At 44.5% G+C, this 21,065-nt stretch overlaps 1 protein-coding gene across 3 annotated transcripts in view; it reads left to right on the top strand.

Moving 5' to 3' along the window:
- Positions 1-935: 935 nt before the first annotated feature.
- Positions 936-21,065, top strand: part of RELN (reelin) — a 272,014-nt gene continuing 251,884 nt past the window's right edge. For 2 of the 3 annotated variants that reach the window (XM_071733980.1, XM_071733983.1), the window contains exon 1: positions 1,263-1,608. In XM_071733980.1, the coding sequence (XP_071590081.1) occupies positions 1,380-1,608 (229 nt within the window). In that variant the 5' untranslated portion in view covers positions 1,263-1,379. Of the gene's footprint in view, positions 1,609-21,065 lie in introns of all 3 variants that reach the window. The other variant, XM_071733981.1, reaches the window with a different exon arrangement.

Consider the following 21,065-nt stretch of genomic DNA (forward strand, 5'->3'; position numbering starts at 1 on the left):
GCCGTCCATGTGGCTTGCACCTCCACAGAGCGACTGCTTCCCTCTGGCACTGAAACCAATCCAGGAGGGAGCCCCTGGACCATGCCAGTTTTGCACTTCAAAAATGCTGGCAGGTAGGCTCTCCTTTCCAATTACATCATGTCACTACCGCTCACCCGAGCTGTCTCGGGGCATTGGTTGGCATCCAGCAGCAGTGTGGTAGATGCTTTAAACCCTGGTGGATTTGTTCTTGTCTCCTGATACTGTAGTTCCCCTGCCAGAACTGCTTTGTTAAAAAGATATGTTTTTATGAATTATTCTACTTGCCAGTGTTTCATGTTCAGCCACTCTTGTGGTCCCTGCTGGGTTTGCTCTTCTTCCTGGGCACACACTCCTGGAGGGCTGAGGCCACCTCCTGGGGCACCTGCCCTTTCTGGGGACTCACACACTGACCTCCCTGAGCTGTAAGGCCCACCACGAGGTGTGCATGTGTATAGTTTTGAAGATGTTAGTAGAGGAGGTTTGGGTTAAGTCCCTTTTTCCCCCAGCAGTGGATACAAGTACAGTCGAGGCAGGGCTGTGGCTGGGGCAGGGACAAGGGCAGAGGAGCAGGGTGTGGGGTAGAGGGTTAGGGCTGAAAGGACTGAGAAGGCTGGGGCTGGGATACAGGGGCTGGGACACAGAGACAAGGGCAGGAAGATGGAAAAAAGACAGATGTGGAGCAGAGGGACAGAGGGATAGGGCAAAAGCATGGATAGAGGTATAGAAGCAGAGAGAAAAGGGTTGGGGCCGAGGGACAGAGACACGGGAGCAAGTCGGGAGCAGGGGCAGGGACCCAGGTGCCGGGGCGGGCACCGGTGGCAGTGACAGGGGCCGGGGCAGTGGCAGGGGCTGTGACCCAGGAGCAAAGACAGGGGAAGAAGCTGGGGCGGAGACAAGGCAGGGACAAGGCAGGGGCAAGGACCCAGAGGCAGACAAAGGGCGGGCAGCACAGCCCAGATCGCAGCCCGCGTCTCCGCAGCGGCAGCACCGCACACCGGAGCGCAGAGCCAGAAGCGGGAGGAGCGGGCGGCGGCAGCGGAGGAGGAGGAGGAGGAGGGGAGGGACCTTCCCCTCCCTCCCACCCCGACACCGGGGGAAATAAATTATTCCCAGCCCTCTCACTCCCAGCTCTGCGCCCCGCACCCCGGCAGCGGCAGGCGGGGACGGCGCAGACTTCGGCGGGCGCGGAGGGGCCGCACCTGCCTGCTCCGCGCTCTGCTCCGCGCCCATCTCCCAGCCAACTCCCGCGGCCGCGACGAGGGCAGCGCCCGCCCCGTCCCATCCCGTCCCGTGCGGAGCGGAGCGGCGCGGCGGCCCCGCCGTGCCCTGGATGCCCCAGCGGCGCCGGCGGCAGCAGCATGGAGCGGCGGCGGGGCGTCCCCGGGGGCTGGCCCTGCCTGCTGGCCGCCCTGGGTGCCCTGCTGGCGGCGGGCCGGGCGGCCGCCCCCCGTGCCCGCTTCTCCCCCTTCTTCTTCCTCTGCACCCACCACGGCGAGCTGGAGGGCGACGGCGAGCAGGGCGAGGTGCTCATCGCCCTCCACATCGCGGGCAGCCCCTCCGCCTACGTGCCCGGCCAGGAGTACCACGGTAGGTGGAGGAGCCCGCCCCGCTCGGCCCCCGGTGGCGGGAAGGGAGAGGAGGGAGGGGAGGAGAGAGCGCCCCGGGGGGGTCCCGCACCGCGGAGCGGCCCCGGCACCGCGGTCGCCCAAGGAAGGGGCGGGCGCCCTGGACAGGGAAAGGCGCGGCCGTGTCCCGTGCCCCGGGTCGGCCCCGAGCAGCGGATCCTTGGGGCTTCCCGGACGGGCGGGAGCGCCTTCACCTGTCTCGACCCCACTCCGCCCGGGCTCAGGCATCGCCACCGCCCCCCCCCAGCACGGGTCCTGCGGCCCGGAGCCAGGGGAAATTCCGAGTCCCATCTCCTTAACAGGCCCAGTGCCGTATCCAGGACCTCCCAAGTTATTGGAAGTCTCTCCCTTTCCCACTTAAGTAGCTGTAGGACCCTCTTGCACCGTGGGCATCAGCCTGCCCGCGGTGGCCGTGCTGTGCCGCAGCTGATGGTTGCCACTGGTGGGTGGCACACCCGAAGGTGTCTCCGCAAGGACGGCGGCCCCGCTGGGTGCAGCCCCTGTCGGGTATCCAGCCTGTTGCTCCCGCCAGAAAAGGGATGCTGTAGCCTCGGGGAGAGCGGGGAGTCATGCACTCACAGGTGGCTTTGGAGATGGAAGGTCGTGCCCAGAAATAATAAAACCTTTTTTTTTTTTTTTTTTTTTTTTTAAATGCGCAGCCTGAGGAGAATTAAAATAAAGTAGGGAAACTTGTTTACGCAAGGAGGGTCTTTACTTTCACGATGTGCTGGACGAAGGCCATAGCTCAGGGCTGGCTGCGGCCTCGCGGGCAGGTACTCTGCCGCGGAAAGCTGCTGTCGGCTGCAGTGTCCCTGTAAACCAACAAGAGTTGTTCAGCAGCCTTATCACCGTTTCTCTCCATAGAGAACTTTCACGTCTGAAACATTTTTAAAATTCATATCCATGGAAGACCACTTCGCTAGTCCTTTTTATCTCTTTGTGTCTGCTTGGGGGTTTGCAGTGCTACAGAATAACATAATTGTGCAGTAAACATTAAAAAGTCAGGAAAATTAAAAATAAATGTTTATTTAAAACACTCATCAACAGATACTGTGTAAGGTACACTGGCTAAATATGGAGCGTTCAGGCTTTGATATATTTCAGTGCAAAATTTAAGTTTTAGGTAAGTCACAGAATCGTTTAGTCATGTGAATATTCTGGTTGAATTTTAAATTTTAAAGACAGAAAACATCAAAACATCCAATTGTCATTTTCACAAGATCTACGGGGTTCTGAAGTTTTTTGTCTACACATAAACTTTAATATCGTTTTACCAAATCTATATGGAAGTGTTGTGGGTTTTTTTTAATATTGATGTCCTTTTTAAAATATGTAAATTGTATGACTTTACCAGACCAATTGCTTCCCTAGAGCCCCGTACCTTTCAGCTCATCATACACACTCATATCAGTTAAATTGCATTCAGCCTGCTGAACCACGAATGTGGAAAGGATAAAAGAAGCTGGAATTTCCATCTTGCACAGTTTTAAATGACGGATTTTAAAAAATGTGGTTCAGAATCTCCCCCTTTCGCTGCTGCAGCCTGTGTTTAAGCCCTGTTGCTGGTCTGGAGAGGAGGCACTCGAGTGGTGCAAGCAGGACTGCGGGCAGAGCTGCCCTGCTGCCTCGGCTCTGCCGGGTGAAAAGCAGAGATGTGTGTATTCCTCAAGGGATGTTCTTCTTCCCTTCGCCCTCTAAAAGCTGCCGTTTGAATTTTAAAATATCAGCCCGCGGAGGAACGCGCCAACTGCGCGCCAGACCTTTCAGGTAGCCACGGGTGGATTTTGCCGTCACTATTCTGCACCTGACAGAGCAAAAGGCGGCGGCTTTGAATACATCTCTGTGTCTCGGCTTTTTTCCCTACCCGCTCTCAAGGGGTTCCCGCAGGTTTTGCGGAGCCGCCGCTGCCTCCGCGCCCCAACTGCGCGCCCCCGCGCTGCGCTGCGCCCCTCCCCGCCGCTGTCCCTGCTCAGGTGCGCGGCGGCGGCCCGGCGGGCTCGGCTGGGCGCCCCGGGAAGCTGTTGGCACTTGCGTCTTCCTCGGTGGCCCAGGTGGCCCAGCTGCCCATCTTAAATTTGCGCCGCGGCTGCACTTTTCCGTCTGAAATAAGCGGGTGTTGGCGCAGCTTTTCCCGCTGGGCAGGGCGGACAGGGACCAACATCTGGCCCGGGGCCGCGAGCAGAACGTGTCGGGGTCTCTTCCAAAGCCGCTGCACTAGGAGAGGAAATGCAAATCGGACACATCTAGAGGATCACACTAATTCTTCCGAGCACAGAAGGAAGTCCACTGTTTGAACTGGGAAACGAATTTGTTTACGCAGCTCAAGTTGTGGGTATGCCCAGTGTGAGCCAGCTTCAGGTATTTTTTCTAACTTGCAATGTTTCGGCTTCCTTCCAGTTTTGTGCATTGGTTGAACTCTTACCTGTGCCAGACAAGGCAAGAAGCACTGGCTGTTTGCTGTGTAGAGAGCAGCAGGCACATCCTGGAGCTAAGCACACTTACTCAGATGTTTTGAAATATCTTATTTGAATATTTTAAAATACAACAATTCTCAATGTTAAATATAGTTCAAGAAAAAAACCTTGAGATACACAATCTGAAGAAATAATCTGAAGCAATCTGAGCATTTCCATCCTGCAGTTAATGTTACTGAAAAATACCAGTTTGAGCCAGCTGACATTTGTCATTTAAAAATAAAGCTTTAAAGACAGTATTGGGGGAACACAGAGGTGGAGTTTTGAGATGCAGTACAGAAGCCCTCAACAAAAGGAGATTTGCATGTGTCCAAGGAAAATTCACCTGCTTAGGGAGCACATTAAAACTCAGAGCACTGACTTCATAAGTTGCAGTGAGGACCCGTGTTACCCTTACTACCCCTTCATCCAACAGGGACAGGTGACAGCAACATTCAAAAGCATCAGGTTCAAAGAGGAATGAATTGGATGAAACCATGAACCAAGGGCTGGATGAGAAAAACATTTGACTAAAAAAAATCTTCCAACAACTTACTGTTAATTTGTTTAGATATTCTGCATTCAGTGGAGCTCTTGCCCATTTGCCCAACTGTCCCTTGTGCTGCCCTGCACCTTGGGAGGGGAATCATACCTGGGGCAGAAGAGCTTTGCCTGGGAACCGTGCAAGCACAGGAGCCTCTGCAAGTAGTTTCTCTAACACATTGCATCAGGCATTTTATTTCCCTGTGCCTCTGAATTTCATAAGTGAAATGAAGGCAAAAATATACCCTACTTTGCATAGTTAAATTAGATACTTTGGGATTTAGTGCTTCTCCTGTAATCCTTAAAAATACTCCAGATTTGGCCCTATTCCTGCAATCAGTAAATATTTAAATATGCATTCACTGATTGAATAGGAACAGACCTACACTGCATATAAATATGCTCTTATATACAGGACTGACTTGATAAATCGGTAAACAATTTTATTACCTTTGGCAGACTTCTATTCCTTGAATTAACTTATTTCAAATTCAATTAAGTCCTTGAGCTGGCAAAGCACTTAAGCACTTCCTCAAATGCAAGCTGACAAAGTGTTCAGTGGTCTAATGTAGTCTCCTCCTCAGCTTCCTTCTAGCCAAGTAGTGGTCGTGTGCTGGGAGAGAGCTGTACTAGGGCCCTGTTGGCTTGCACATTGCTTTGGTTTTAGGTAGCAATGATTGTGCTTTGCTGTTCTCCTGGGCTTTCTACTGTAATTTGCAGAGCAGATTAGAATTTCTTCAGAAGGAAAACCCCACAAATATTTACTGAGTTCTTTTGGGCTTATTTCCAATCTGCCATCAGTTTTGATTATCTGTGTCAACTTGCCTTCAGTGCTGTGACCACGTCCTATCATTTATGAGCAGATAAATACATTGGAAATTTATATAGAAAAAAGGATAAACTTGATTGAACATTGAGTCTTCACGGCTCTTAGTCACAGAAACCTAAAAAGGAGCAAATTTGTAGTTTTTAAAATACAAGAATGGATTACCTTTACACTGTATTTTTCCTGATCCCTTGAAAATGTTTTTGCTGTCACTGTACAGTGCCTTTTTCTCAAGGTTTCAAATTTAGATCTTTTAGGAACAACTTTGTAATGTTTTCCTATGATTGATGTAAAAACTCATAATTCTGCCCTTAAAATAGTTTTTTGTAATGAGACTTGAGTTTCTATTTCACTCTCCATTGTTCCTTTTTTTTCCCCCAGAACGAATTAACCTTCAGTCCCCAAATGTTATCAGTTTCCATCAATGACTGTTACTATTCTTAGGCATACTGTATATTGTCTGGAAGCATTACTTTGGTAGGTTGTAAAAAAAAGTTTTAAACTATTCTAAGTAGTAGTTATGCACTCTTTCAGCACTGATAAGAAGTTGTTTAAAGTCTAGCCAATTCCACCTTTGTTGTTATCCACTGTGTTTAAGAAATACAGATCATGACTTAGTATCTGTTTGCATTAGAGTTACTTACATTTCTTTTCCCCTCTCGATCTGGTGGGTATTCTAATTGTAAATTCTTATTCAGATTATTAAAAAATAGAAAGGTGCTGGAGTTCAAATTGTGGGAGGGGAAGGGAGAAATTAATTGGAGAGTAAGGGATGCCACTTGAGGTATAAACAGGATCATAACAGAGTTGCAGTATCATAACATACTTCCTCTACTGGTCATGTTGAAGAGTAGAAAGTTTTTTGTGACCTGGTAGAAGTAAAGAGTGTGCAAGAGGTGATGTTAGTGATAGTGCATTGGTGACAGAAAAAAGGTTTCTTTCCGTGTTTTCCAGCATCAGCCTGAGAAGCAGGTCAGCTTCTTGAGTCTTTTGCAGGGTTTTCCCTCAAAACCTTTTAATCTCATCCACCAAGCCCCTGCTCTGATTTTTGGAAGAGTGAAGGCTTACATAATTTTTTGTTTTAAAATAAAGAGGTGTATAGAAATTTTTGCTCATGGGAACATAGTTAGCTCCAGGGATTATTCTGGAAATCTTAAAGGAATCTTAAATTAAAAAAGTGAGGTTGGCAATAGGAAGCAACAGAGAGAGAGTTATTAAGAATGGGGAAGACCCTTGGTCTTCAACTCTCTTCTTTCCTCTCAAGTTTTTAGCAATATCCTGAACCTTCATAACATTTTCATAGCACACAAGAAATCTGAGGTCAGCTTTTCCTGAAAATGTCCTCATTCACCAAAACCCTCAGAGTGCACCGTGCCTGTGCTCTGTTCTATTTAGAATTTTCTTGCATAAATGAAATATTGCAAAAACAAGGTTGATTTCTGAGGACTGTTCTGTAAATGGTTTGTTTGAACTTGTCAGTTTGGAGCCTTACTTAATGCCTTTTTGAGTGAATGTGGGTTTCTAAATCTTGACACTGGCCAATGGGTTGTCTATATTTCTGCAGCTTATGCCTGGCCCCAGGGTTAGTTGGTTCCTGTGTTGTGTCTTTGCAGATTTTAAAACATTGTGCTTTTAACATCTCTTGACCAGAAACTGATGAAGGATGCCAACCTTAAAAGAAAAAGGTAGATGAGGTTGCAGCTGACAGCCTCTTAGAAACCATGCTTTGCTAGGGAATATGTTAAATTTTAATGGGTTCAGCTGTCATTGCTCTAATTCGTGGGCCAAATAAGTGGTCAGCAGATGGCTCAGCCAACGATGTGGTCAGGCTTGGGATTGATGAAAAGAGGTAGAAGGTCCACAAAGGCCTAAATGAGCCTTCCTCACAAATTTGCAGAGATGTAATCTCTGGTTAAATCCTTCCTCCCAGCCCGTCAGGGGGCTGCTCCCCCCTGCAAAGGAGACATGATTGCCCCAAATAACAGAAATCAAAGTCAGCACAGCATGCTGGCGTGACCCACATTTGTCAGGTGACATCTGACTGTAGGACAGTTGGTAACGTGGGTCTGCATAGGGGAGACTACTCTGTGCATGTCTTTATACATTAAAAAAATGATCTCTGCCTCAGTGAGTTCCCCATCCCAGGCCAGAGCTCAGTGTGTGCACAGACCCATAGCACGGCACCTGGCACCAAAGTCGGGGAAGAAAGGAAGCCCATGGGTGGTGAAAGGGGTCAAAAGAACTGTTTCAGTGGGGATGCTGCATCTATTTTCTGCTTTCTGTGTATAGAGGATGTATTTTTTAATATGCTTAATTTATCTGTGGAATTCATTGCTAAAATCATGGTAACAGCTTTTTAGTAGAAATTTTTAAAATATTGTAAATAGTTAGAAGTTGTAATTAGATATAAAGATGTATGTATAAAACAACGTATAAACCTCATGCTTCAAGACCTAAGGTAAATAGTAAATGATTTATAAGTAGGTTACTGTGCCGTGTTGGCAGGCACTACATTTCTCTAATGTTTCCTGCATTGATTATTCCACCAAACCTGTGTTGGTTCACTAGACAGCACAGGGTGAGACTGTTAGACCAGCAGCAAAAGTTGTTTTTCAATTTGATAACGACCATGGTGATACAACAGAGGTGGGTGCAGATTCAGCCTTTATTTGCTTTGTGGTTTAGATTTGGCATGAGTGTTTGCTGTCTGGAGAGGGAAGGAAACAGCAATGTCTTACCTCTGAGAAAAAGCAACCTTTCATACTGGCCCTTGTTATGGGAATTTCAATAGTCACCGATGAAACGTTCAGCCTTTTTAACCTGCTTCCTTTCTTTGTGTCAACATTTCCTGCCTTTTCATCGGGCATGAAAGGTACACAAAATGCAAATGTGCATCTGGAATGTTTGTGTAATTCCCACTTTTTCTCCGCCAGTTGTGACTAGCCTATGAGATAAACATAAGACAAACTCTGACAGTGCCACCTTTAACATCTGTGAAAGCCCAAGAACAGGTTAGTTGTGGAAAAGACATTTCCAGCTTGTCAGATGATGCCTTCTTGTTGGGCAGGTGGTCTTCTTCTGTTCCCTGTCTTCTCAGGTCAGTCCTGGACAATGAAAGTCATGGCCTATGTCACGCAGCTCATGTGGCACAGGTTGGGCTGTGCTGACAGATGGTGGAGGGTGCTGGTGGTGTCATGGAGGCAGAGATCCCCCTGATCCTGCCTCTGGTACTTTCTCCCAGGTTCTTCTCAGTGCTGCAATGCCTCCCATAGTCAACATATTTTTACTCTTTTGCTGAAGGGAAGAATAGGGTCATGGAGGTTTTTTGTTTGGTTGGTTGTTTTTTGTTTGGTTGTTTTTTCTTTTTTTCGATTATTTTATTTTAATGTTTCATTTTGTTTTAATCCCTCTCTCACTAAGCATTTGCCTTAAATAAGGTAGTGTCAGAGAGGTGTATATACTGCCTGGAGAAAGAGAACCCAGGTTTGCAAGGGGCATTAACCTGTTTATTGCTCAGTCCAGGACTAGGCTTTACTTTGTCCTCCTGCAGCTGGAGAGATCCTGGCTGAGGATAGAGATAGCACCCAATGGCCTGACACAGGGCCACAGGATCCCTGCCAGCAGCTCCTCCAACTATCCAGAGCAGCTGATGTCCAGGTGACCACGGAGTTTCCTGAGCAGCTGGGATCAGCTCAGCTTCAGGCAGAGCTGTCTGTGGCCTCATCCTGCATCTCACGAGCCACAGCACCATCTGCATCACTACTGACTCCCTTTGGTGTAGCTGTTGGCTATTCCCCCAGCCCACTGCTGCCAGCATGGCTTTCTGTTTGGGAAGAGTGGTTGTTGTATGTGGCTTTTTTGCTGGCAGTGATCTCTGTGGGGCTCCTGGGACCCTCTGCTCCTCTTCCTCCACCCTGGTGGAATTGTTGGTTTTCCCATCATGACATCTCTGGCTGTGACCTTGTAGTGTTTCTTCCTCACCTATTGTGGGCAATGCTCTTTACATGAACATCCCACTGGAGCTGGAGATGTCTGGGGGAAGATGGGACATGAGTGGTCTGTGTAAGTTTCAGGGGAGCAGGTGACAAGTTCAGACACGTTCCCAAAGGCTTTGATTGCAAAGTAGAGACTGTTTTTCATGGTCTTCATAAGGCCCCTCTCCCCATATTTTTTCATCCTAGGAACAAACCAGAGGTGGCTGTTCCATGGTTATCTTCATGCACTTTTATATTAATATTGGTTCTGAGAGTCTCACAAGCATCTCCTCAGGGGATGAAATAAATGGTGCTTTTCCATCCTGCATTTGTTGAAGTTCAACCTGCAAGATCCCTGAGTGACAGCAGGTGACAAATCCATCTCCCTTTAGATGAAAACTTTACCCTACACTATCCTAAGTTTAAAAAAAATCCTCTACTTTCAGCAATCTCCACTGACCTTCTTCATAACATTATGTGTGCTGCAGGTTTCTTGTTGAACTATGGGAGTGTTTCAGTGCTGTGTCCAAGTGCTCCCCCCGTTTCCCGTGTGTGGGGTCACACCACAGGGTGTACTTAGCCCAGCAGTGAGACCTGTGCTCCCCACAGACCCTCCATGGGGGGATGGATTGCCCCACTCCCTGAGATGGAGGAGGTGTCCCTGCCTGGGGAACAGCCTGTCCCACTCTCCTTGCTGAAGGGCCAGGTGCCAAGAGGGAAGGACATCAGAGGGATGGTGGCCCTATGTGCTACCAGCCCCTTCCCTGTTCCTTTCTGACTACTCAGAGAAGGAAGCACTTTCAGGGAGAAGCCAAGAGAAAAAAATGATTTTAAGTTTGGTGGATGAGAAGTCTTATTAATAAGTCCAGCCTTTTGAGTATAGGGGAACAGTAGGTGTTGGAAATACTTGTGAAACTGTATGTACACCTATTGTTGTGTCTCTACTTGAGTCAGAAGCCTTAGGAGATGTAAACACACAGAGTGGTCACAGGTTTCTCTCTTTGGTTTTGCAAGACATAGCATTGGGGTGCACTGGCAGGGCCCTTGCTCTTCTGCAGCAGAGTGAGCAGATTAATTAGCAAAGATGGGGCTGAAGATCTGTTTGTGTTTCCTTAATGGCATCTACTAACATGTACACAGGATTTTAGCAGCTCATTTCCCACAGGAGGCAGGGCCACACAGGTCGGGCTGAGAGGATGGAGTTATAAACCAGACTGAGACAAAATACTGAGAGCACTTACACCATGATTAGCAAAGCTATGATTGTCTCAGATTAGCCAGAGTTATTTATTCCACCCCATGTCTGCTTGAAGGATAGTTTTGTAAATAAATGGGTATGGCCTGACTGAAACCTGAAAGACAAGACAAGTCTGCCTGCCAGCCCCAGCTCTGTCTGGGTCCAGCTCATCCTTCCTTACTGCTGCAGTTGGTCAGCCACTTGTACCCCTTCTTAACCTGCTTCTGCACCCCCCGAGCCCTCACCAGCTCCTGGCCATCGATGAACAGAGTGTGGTCCAGCTGATGAAAACACACCTCATAAAGGGACCTAATCCTTTACCTTTTTCTGTCCCCCGAGTGCAATTTTTGAAAGTGCTGTTAGATGCTGGCAAAGAAACAAAGCCCCAGATCCTAGAGGGAAGTCCATCAGGCAAGCTCCATTTCATGTACAGGTGTGTGTCTGGGATCTAATGCTGTTTTCTCCTCCTCATGCTGCTCCATGGCATCTGCAAGCAGTTCCTAGCCTGCCCCAGCTTGGGTCTGAAGGGATTTACATATTGGTTGTCCATAGGTAGTCTACATAGGATGCTTCTTGGGAAAGTATGAGGCCAGAGAAGCTGACTGTCCATGTGCTGCACACTTCATAGCAGAGAGGAGGGAAGGAAAAGGGAAAAGAGGAAAAGAGGGAGTGCACAATATTCGATGGCCAGAAGACTTTGGGGAATCTGGGAATATTCTCTCTCTGTGGCTAAGAGGTACTTCATGGTCACAGAGGTCAATATTTCTGGTAGAATATTCATTGAGTTAGCAAGGACACAGAAGATCATCTTCCTGTGGACATTGCTCATGCTCTTACAGAGGAACACTTCATGCCAGAGCTGGATCTGCCCTGCACCAGGAAAGCTCTTCCAGTGCTAGAAATGAAAGCAGTGAGTAGGTGACTGTCCTTTTTAACATCTGAAAACAGCAGCTCGACCCTCTGTGGCCTCTCTTGGTGTCAGGCCCTGGGATGTGAGAAGTCATTCATCACATCACGGGGCTTGGCAAGGTCTCTGCCTTTTGCCTTCCACTCTTCCCACTCCTCCCCAGGACAATACAATAGATAGGAAAGAACAAGAAATATAGATAATATTTATCTTTCTGGATAAACAAGCTGTGGTTTCCAGGCCACAATAACCTTTCAGTGTTCCCATCTCACAGGGGAAATGTGCTGCAATTGAAAAAAACAACTCTTCTTCCAGAATTAAACACGTTCATCTGGACACTGGATTAAATGATTATTGATACCAAGAACTGCAGAGAAAAAAACCAGCACAAGTGACCAAGGCAAAGATCCTGGTTTGACAAAGCAGGCTGGTTTGGGGATATCAGGAATCAAAATTAGAGAGTCAGAACATGCTGGGAAAAAAGTTTCTAGTACATTTAAAAGAAAGGAATCTCTGGCTAAACTACATGTTAAAACATTTTCACAGGGCAATTCTCCTGACTCTGTCCCCAAAAGACTGTATCCTTGAGAACCTCATTCTAGTTAGTATGACGATCAAAAAACTCTGTCAAATATTTTTATGCTTTCTGATTATTATAGCTAATTTGCAGATGACTGATACCCCATCAGATAGGCTTCCAAGTTGATGGTATTCTTGTGTGAGACAGGGGACTTCAGAATCGATTCAGCCAGAATTGCCATGTTTTAGTGAACTCATTTAAAATCTGGTTTTGTGCAGGGTAAAACTGATAATGTATTTGAGTAGAATTTGGTATGTGTTTTATTAGAAAATGGGGAGAAGTGAAGCATTTGGAATATCTTACTGATATTTTCAAAACAAAGTTTTGATTTTCGTTTTGGAAAACTATCTTAATTGTGAGAATGACTGTGAAAAAGAAAAAAAAAAGAAGGTAGATGCATAATCAGAAAATAAAATGAGACTTTTCTGCTTCAACAGAATTCTTTATCTAATTTTTTTGGGTTCATTGAAGATTTTCATATTGACCTAACTGATATTTTAATTTATTTTTTTGTGCTAAATCCCTCAGTATGTCTCCTTTTATGTTAACTCAAGCTGATCTCTTTTTCTTTCTTTTTCTTTTCATTTTGGTCACTGAACCAAAAATTGAACAGTTCTACTTCTGACAAGTTGACCATTTAATTTCCGGCCACTGAACAGATCTGATTCAGAAGTAACTCTCACTGTTCTCCTTACAGTTGTTCCCAAAATAAATTACAGAATAATAATTTGCTCTTTAAAGCAACAAAGTGTAGTGGCTAGTAATACTGACATTGCCAAGGTAACAAACTATAGGTTGCCAAGGTATAGTGTTTTCTATAATGATAGCCGTGGTTGCTGTGTTGATTGCAATGTATATGTTGACCACATTTTCCTTAACATCCAGTCATTGTTCAGTTTTCTTTTGCAGTAGAAATCTCTTCCCTGATTTGGTGCTCAGTAAAAAAGGCTTAGAGGAGATCTATCACTCAACTTCTGGATGTCTACAGTAAAAGGGTAGACTTGAAAACCTTCCAGACTGGAAAACCCTGTTTTAATGCATCTATAGAATCTGGATCCATTTAACTAGACAAATAGGTGTTCATGTCTTCAAAATATTCTTTTTTTTTCAAGGAATAATATTTACAGAGCTGTCTACCTCAAACAGAAATGAACGGTTCAGAGTAGACATGAAAATTGGCTTTCAGAGGGGCAAGTTTATTTTGCTCAGGGAAATTTTTCACAATGTTCTCCATTGCCATGCTTTTCCTTCAATATAGTGTTAATGTAGAGTGAAAATTACAGTTACAGTGGAGCTGTGATGTTTGTAGAATTTTCCTCGACTAGAGGAGATGAAAGGTGCAGGTTTGGTGGGGGCTGGAAGGACTGGTTCCTCCCCAGCCTCAGACAGCCCAGATTACTCCAGTGAGCATCTGTGGTTCACTAAAAGAGATGTAAGTTTTGTTCCATCAAGTGGTAGCAGATGTGAGGGAGCTTTCATGCTATTCATCATGGGGGGAAAGCCAATGCGATGGCATCTGGCTGTTTTCATACTACAAATTGTTTTTTAAACTCTCAACTGTCTTTGAGCAGAGGTGGTGGTGTGTTGCACACTAGCTACTCTTCTTTTGGGACATTGCCAATGTTAAATCCCCCCCAAACTTTGTTTCCCAGTTAGTGAGATTACAGTAGAGACCCAGGTCTCCTATTTGCAGCCTCTTCCATTCAAGAAATCACAGTGTAATATTAATTGCAGCAAATTATTTCTTCTGATTGTGCATCACTAACTGCTAAGAAACACTACTGAGTGACTTGCATCTTAGCTCTTGATCTTTCATTCTGGATTTACAAAGGCTGCACTTGTTGCATTTTTCAAAGTACAAAATCAGAATCGGGGAACCATTTTTTCTTAATTGATGTATTTTCTCTAGCTAACGTAGATTTTTTAATGAGGTGCAGGACTCATACAAATGGCCATGATGATCTTGAAGGTCTTTTCCAACCTTGATGATTCTATGATTCTAAATGCTATCAAGCATAACACCTTAAGTCTTTAGATTGGCCAAATCATTGCCATACAAAAACTGCATGTTCTGTGTGACACCTTGGAGCACTCCAGCTTTTAATGCTCCAGGGCAGAGGAGATCTGGGGTCCTCAGGAAAGAGAATCACTGCCAGCAAAGCCCCCAGCTCTTTGATGCATCATGTAAGACGAGTGATGAGAAAAAAGCTTTGGGCAGTGGGACAAGCATTAACTCCACTCATTTTTGAAAATTTAACTAATTTACTCCTTGATCTGGATTGCAGTTTCCATCCCTCTTGTGGCAGTGGTGCATTGGACAAGCCTGACTGCAGTGTCCAGGTGCAGAAATGTAAAGCAGAAGGGATGACCATAAGTGAGGGAGAGGTCGGGTTTCCATCTTATCAGATTCTTTTCCTCTTTTCTTCTTTTTCAAAAAGCTGAGCTCATTTATTGGAGAATGTAGGCAAATCAACACTCTGTACAGTTCTCTCCCACAGAACTGTAGACAGATGTATCAGTAGGAAATAAAATGCCCTACTCATGTGCTCTGGATGATATTCCAGCTGTGTGCCAGTTCAGTTCTCATCTCTTCTGCTGAATTTAATGTGTATTTATCATGTTTAGCTCACAGAGTGGTGGTAACAAATTTGAATTAGAGGGGAATAATTGTCTTTGTCTTTTTTTTAATGTTGAGAACACTCAATATAAAGAGATGCCCTGGTATAAAGAGATACTCTTTCCTTTGTATTAGCTGGACCAGCATTTGATGATCTTTTTGGGTTTTATTTGATTGTACCTTGTACAGGTATCAATCACTGAAGCAAACCAGGAATGATTGGTATGACACCACATTTCCTCTATTCCTCTTGAACAATTTGGAAATGTTTAGGTATAATGAAAGTATGATAATAAATTTCCTTTAGTTATACACTTAAGAGCATATTCTATGTTACATACCTGTCTGTTTTGTTGCTTCTAGAGGTTTTCTGTTGCAGGCAATCAGAATGATGCTGGGATAAATAGTTATATGTGTTGTGTGTCTAATCATTTAATGTGCTCTTTAGAAGATGTGCAATAAGGGGGGAAGCCTTTATATGAGTGGGGTGGCAGAGAATTTAATATATATTTCAAGATCCTGGGTATTTGGCAGCTACTTATTATGCTTACCATCTGTGTAATGGCAGGCAGTGTAATTCCTATTGTATGTCAGAATATAGCCTGACTCTCTACTGTCTTGAAAATGCCCTATTCCTATCTCCCAGGAGGATCACATTTCCGTGGTTTAGGTCTAGTATAGACCTTTTGTGGGATACATAGCTGATAACATTTTGGACAAGAATTAGGAATTACTGGGAGATGTCCCAGTTCCACTTAAAGAAATAAAAGACCCTTGTTACATGCTTAAATATAAATTTATTGAAATATACCCAAAGGCTCAGACTCATTTTTACTTTTCAAGAACAAAAAGCTCTGGAAGGATGCAAACATAATTTATGTTTTTGTGACTTGTTCACTGTAGGAATACCTTTTGTTGAATTTGTAGCCTGCAAAATCCTGTGTTATTTAAAAAGCTACAAACTGGAACATTTCCCTCTGAGAAACAGGAAGAAAGAAACATTTCTCAAACATAAAGTAGGATTTTTACATATTAACTATAAATATCTTGCAACTGTATGATTTGCTTTTAAATAAAATAAAGCTGCTTGCTGTCTCTGCAGAAATGAATTGGGGAAAGGGATTTTTCCAGGGTAATTCAGTCAGATGAATGGAGTGATATGTCCATCACCACTAACGTGACAGTTATTCCTTCTAAATATAAACTAATACTATTATACATTTGAGGCTTGATTATACCGTTAAGAAGATTAGTACTTTTAAACAGAAAATAAAGGCTTAGGTGCCCTAAATGTGAAACTAAAAGGAGAGGATTTTATATATGGCAGTTTCACAACATTCAGTACTTTTGAGCAAGGTGTTTTCCCAGTGCAAATGCCTGTAAGGAATAATCAGTGCATGCTGCCTCTGGGAATAGGTGGGCTGCCTTAAATCTAATCTTTTTCAAAGTGGTAATTTAAATATATGCAGGTAGTAATCTTTGCCTATTTGGGTGTGTTTATTGGAGTAGGTATAATGGTGGCATACAAGCATGTCCACAAGTGCAGTTTTCTGGCTAATCCATTTTTCTCTAAATGTTTAAGCCATCTTTTAATTGCAGAAACTGTGGCATGTCCATAAAAAATGTGACAGAAGGGAAAAAATGGTTGATGATGCCTCTGTGATATTTCCGTGAATCAGATCTATGAATTTTAAATATTTAGCACATATTAAAGATTTCAGTGTCTTTTAATATTGCGCTTGACTTACACAGTACCGTCTCTAAGGACATAGTAGCTGAATCTTTTGATGGTATTGAATTTATGACATTGAATTTAACACTTTTGTGCTCATGTCAGGAAGCTTGTTAGGTAGTGTTTAACATGTCTCCATTTTTATTTTTTTTAAATTCTTGTTCTTTATAACCTATTAGTTCTTCTCAGTGAAAGATTTATAGTGAGGATGGGGGAAGTCTTAATCCTTTTACAGTTATCTTCCTGATAGATAGCACTCCTTGATTTCCTTTTATGCACCTCTCAAGTTAGATATTCTACACCTTAATCACAACACCATCTTATTACTTTATCTTTTAAAAGTAAAAGCATTATGATTATAAATTAAGTTAGAAATATTATAAAATCTTCTGCCTTGAGGCTTGTCTTTGGTTTTGATTCAAGCATTGATCCCTGGTCAAATCCTGTCCATATCACAAAGCCCCTCAATGGGTTGCAGTGGGGCTGTCCCACAGTCTGTCCCACAGCCCTGCTCACTGGGGGGCTGGGCGCAGGATGGCTCCAGGAGAGCTGGCAGCTATGTCTGTGCTGCAAGGTACCACACAGGAACCAAGAGGGCTGTGCAGGTCAAAATTAAATGCTCACACTCTGGAGAGCAATTCCAGGAGATACGGACACCCAGTTACCCAGTTATGTTGAGTGTTGGCTTTTCCACCCATTGGTGTCTCAGGACACCATGGGGAGGGGTGCCAGCCCCCCTGGGCCCATCTGGCTGCACAAAGCATCTCCATCTGCCCAGTGCTGACAGCACTTGCTCTGGAAGGGGAGGTCGGGTCTGGCTCTGAATTTGCTGCCCTGTTTCCCCAGGGAGCTGCTCAGTGCCACAGAGATGGGCTGCCTGGCACCTCCTCTCCCTCCTTCAGGGCTGGAAACTCAATGTGCAACCTGGCCCTTCCTGGGGCTGTACATGCTTTTTGCACTACCCATTTGAGCTCTTCAAACCCATGTTCTCTAAAAATATTTCTAAAAATGAACTTTATAACTTTTACATATCTAAAAAACCTGTCATCTAAACTAAACCTGGCACCTAAACTTTTCTTTACTCGTGTTATTAGGACCACTGCATAGTAATGTCCATAATATTCAAATGCCCCTGTACTGTATTACTTCTGTTGCTTTGATGCTATTTTCATTGGCACAAGCAAGGTGTCCTAGACCAGTATGCTAAATAAATGTTCTTCACGTTGCTGTGGTGTGGTTGCCTTTTCTGCATGCTTATGCTTGCAAAGGCTTTGTCCCTGAAGCACATTTATGTGAACAGGCTCTTTCTGAGGCCCTGTCAGTATGCTGTCTGTCCTCCTACCTCTTGAATGTGTTGAATCTGTAGCCAGCAAGAGGAGAATACCCAGGATAATGCCTTCACCAAAACTGGAAGCAATTGAGTGAACTCAGCTATTTATTAGCCCCAGCAGAAGTCATGCAGGGAGGAACCCTGTACATGTCCCAGGTACAGAAACATCTTGGTAAGGCTCTGCTGAGTATAGCAGACAGACTTTGTTGAGGGTGTGAGGCACTGATCCCCACAAAAAACAAAAACTACTGTACTGCAGCATCTCCTTTGGATCCCAGCCATGGAGCATTTGGCATCAGGGCCTGGCTGGCCTAGGGAGTGGTTCATGTTCAGGATGGCCTGGGGGCTGCTGAGCTGTGTGCCCCATTCTGGCTGAGCAGAGGCTGGCAGGGATGGGGAGAAAAGCCCCCTCTAGGTCTCCAAACCCCCTGGAGACCTCTAGGGCTGAACTGCAGCAGTGTATGATGGGCAGATGGTGGCTGAGGGCACTTGTTCATCCCCTTGCCTGAAGCCTGCCCTGAGGCAAAGCCCTTCCTGGGCACTGGCCCCAGCAGAGACAAGTCTGGGGCCAGGTACTGTGAGACATGAGAGCATCTCAGACATAAACAGGCTATTTCTTTGCCTTTGATGAGATTTTTATTGTTGTTATGAAAATTCTTCCTATTAGGTCTTAACTTCCATGCTGTGCTCTACCCAAGTGCATTTAAAAATTTGGTGATTTATTTCTATATTTTCATTTGTCCTCCATGGGATTGAAAAGGATTTTAATGTAGTACAGAAAATCCTTTGAAATCTTCAAATTAGAAAAGCTCTATTGAAGTAGAGAGTCCTTTTTCAAAACTCAAAATGATTTGGTGTGATTGAGATTGATGATACGCTTATGAATCCCTTGAGTTAAATAAAGTGAATCAGGTAAACAAAGTACTTTGTCTTGCTCATATCCATTCTTGCAAAAACAAAAGTAAAACCTGTCTATAAAATAACTAATTTGTGCATCACCCTGGGATCATTTTAAATTTAGCTTTTTTTTTTTTTTTATGAAATTTGCAGTTGAGTCATATTCTGTGCTGAAATGAAATCAAGATTCCAATGAGTGAAATGCTTCTGATGAGTGTAGAATTTGGCATTGAATCGAGGCACTAGATATCAAGCAATTTTTAATGCAATTGAAACAGTATTTTTAGGCAAAAGCAGTGATACCACAGAAGCACACTGGCTTAGGTTATATGTAATACTTGAAGTCCAACCCCGATCAAGACACCACTTTCCAGTTTCTCTTCCTGCAATCTGCCTGCCCTCTGCCAACCACTGGTGTGTGATTAATTGACTGACACGAAGTCTGTTATTTACATTGCAGATATATTGTTAGTAGACTCCAGGTGAAGCTCACAGCATGCTGCATATTTACCACCATATGTTCAGGAGGTTGTGAACAGAAAAAAGTAAGTCTAAAGCCAGAGGAGGTATTAGAGGACACAATAGAAAAGCTAATTATAAAAGCCTTCAAAAGCAGTCCCTGCTTCATCGTTTGATGTCCAAATGTGTAATTACAGAGAAGTAGGAAACAAGGGAAGATAGTAAAAGGAAGATAATAAAAGGAAGATATAAAAACCAGGGGCTGCTACTTTGTGAGAGAAGAGGAAAACAGAGCTCCCAACCCATTTCTCTTTTAGCTTCTGGACTTGTGGTAGGGCTGTGAGAGGGGGGTAGAGGGGGCAGGTGTCCCGGACAGTATAGTCAGGGGAGGTGTGAGCTCAGGGGAATGGGCAAACTTTGTCAGTGCCTTTTTTTCTGGTGCAAACTGGCATTTCACCCTCCTGAGGGGGCTTTGCACCAGGTGGGATAGCCAGAAAGGGAGCACTGAAGCTGGCAGCTGCATGGTCTCTATTGGCAAGCAGTAATTTGCTCCCTTTGAGCAAAGACAGCAGGGGATGGAATCGCCCCCACAGGATGTCACCCTTATTTTAAAGCCCATTATAGGCTGCCTGTGCAAGTAGAAAATTTCTTTCTGCATCCATTACTCTAACCCATACTAATGTATATATTTTCCTTGGTATTTATATCACTTCTGAGCAAGTCTTCCTCTATGAGGATCTCAGTGTGTCTCCTGTTGTTTCCTAGAGTGGCTGGTAAGAGTAGTTTGGTGGGGGCTATAATTTTTGATCAAAATAGAAAAAAATATTAATCTAAATCCTAGCTTCAAATCTACATATAAGCTAAATCAATAGTTCTCAGAAAAATCAAGGTGCCCTGCAATTCTGTTCACTACGCACGCAGCAGGGAGTTGGGGGTCAGGATACTTTTGGGCAAATGAAGCAGCTTCTGGCTGGCTGTCACAGGATGGTGTAGGCAACGCGGGGGGCTGGAAATGACAGCTCTAATTTTACTCTGAGGCTGAAGGGAAGACGTCTTCACTCACGCCTCAAAGGGCCTTCCCCAACACACAGCTCAATTATTTGGACAGTAAGCTGATTAGAGGATTTGAAACCAATCATCCAAAAATGGTTGATGCCAGCCTCCAACTGACACGTCAACTTATTCTCAATGAGTGCAAAGACGAGATACATTTCAAATTACAATTTTGTAGAAGCATTTAAAAATGCCTTCAGAAGGTGTTTTGTGGTGAATGGGGTGAGCAGTCAGCAAAAGGCTGGTTAATACACCTTTGTGTCTGTTCCAGCAGATGCTGGAGGCACACATGGTACCAAGGGGTGCTCCCTTCCCACATGCCCTCCTGGCAAGCAGCTGGGCTTTAGGGGCTCAGAGCTCCCCTGAGCTCCCTCCTCCCAGGAGGCAAGAAAGGTATTCACTTGGAGAGAAAGTAGGTAAAGAGAAGTATGTTGGACAAAAGGACAAGTCGATAAAGGTGCCAAGAAGATTGGACATTTAGTGTATCTACTCGTCTACTTCTAGCTCTCTTTAAAGGAATGTCCCACCATTCTCAAATAAAATAAAAATAAAAAATAATAAAAAAAAAAACAACAATTCCCTCTTCAAAACTCAATACTTTGCAAAATTTCAGTTTCTTAGCAGATTTTCAGCCTGACTTTCCAACTACAATGTACACAAGTAAACTTGTGGATTTTACTGGAACAACTGGAATCAATAAGATATAAACATGAATAGAAATCCACAGAACCTAAAACAAAAGAATTCCAGATTTTTTTTAATAGTATTTTGATATGAATCATTACTGGATGATTATGTATATATCTGCCCA

The sequence above is a fragment of the Heliangelus exortis genome, chromosome 1 (genome assembly GCF_036169615.1).
Source record: "Heliangelus exortis chromosome 1, bHelExo1.hap1, whole genome shotgun sequence".
In the NCBI taxonomy this organism is placed as follows: Eukaryota; Metazoa; Chordata; class Aves; order Apodiformes; family Trochilidae; genus Heliangelus; species Heliangelus exortis.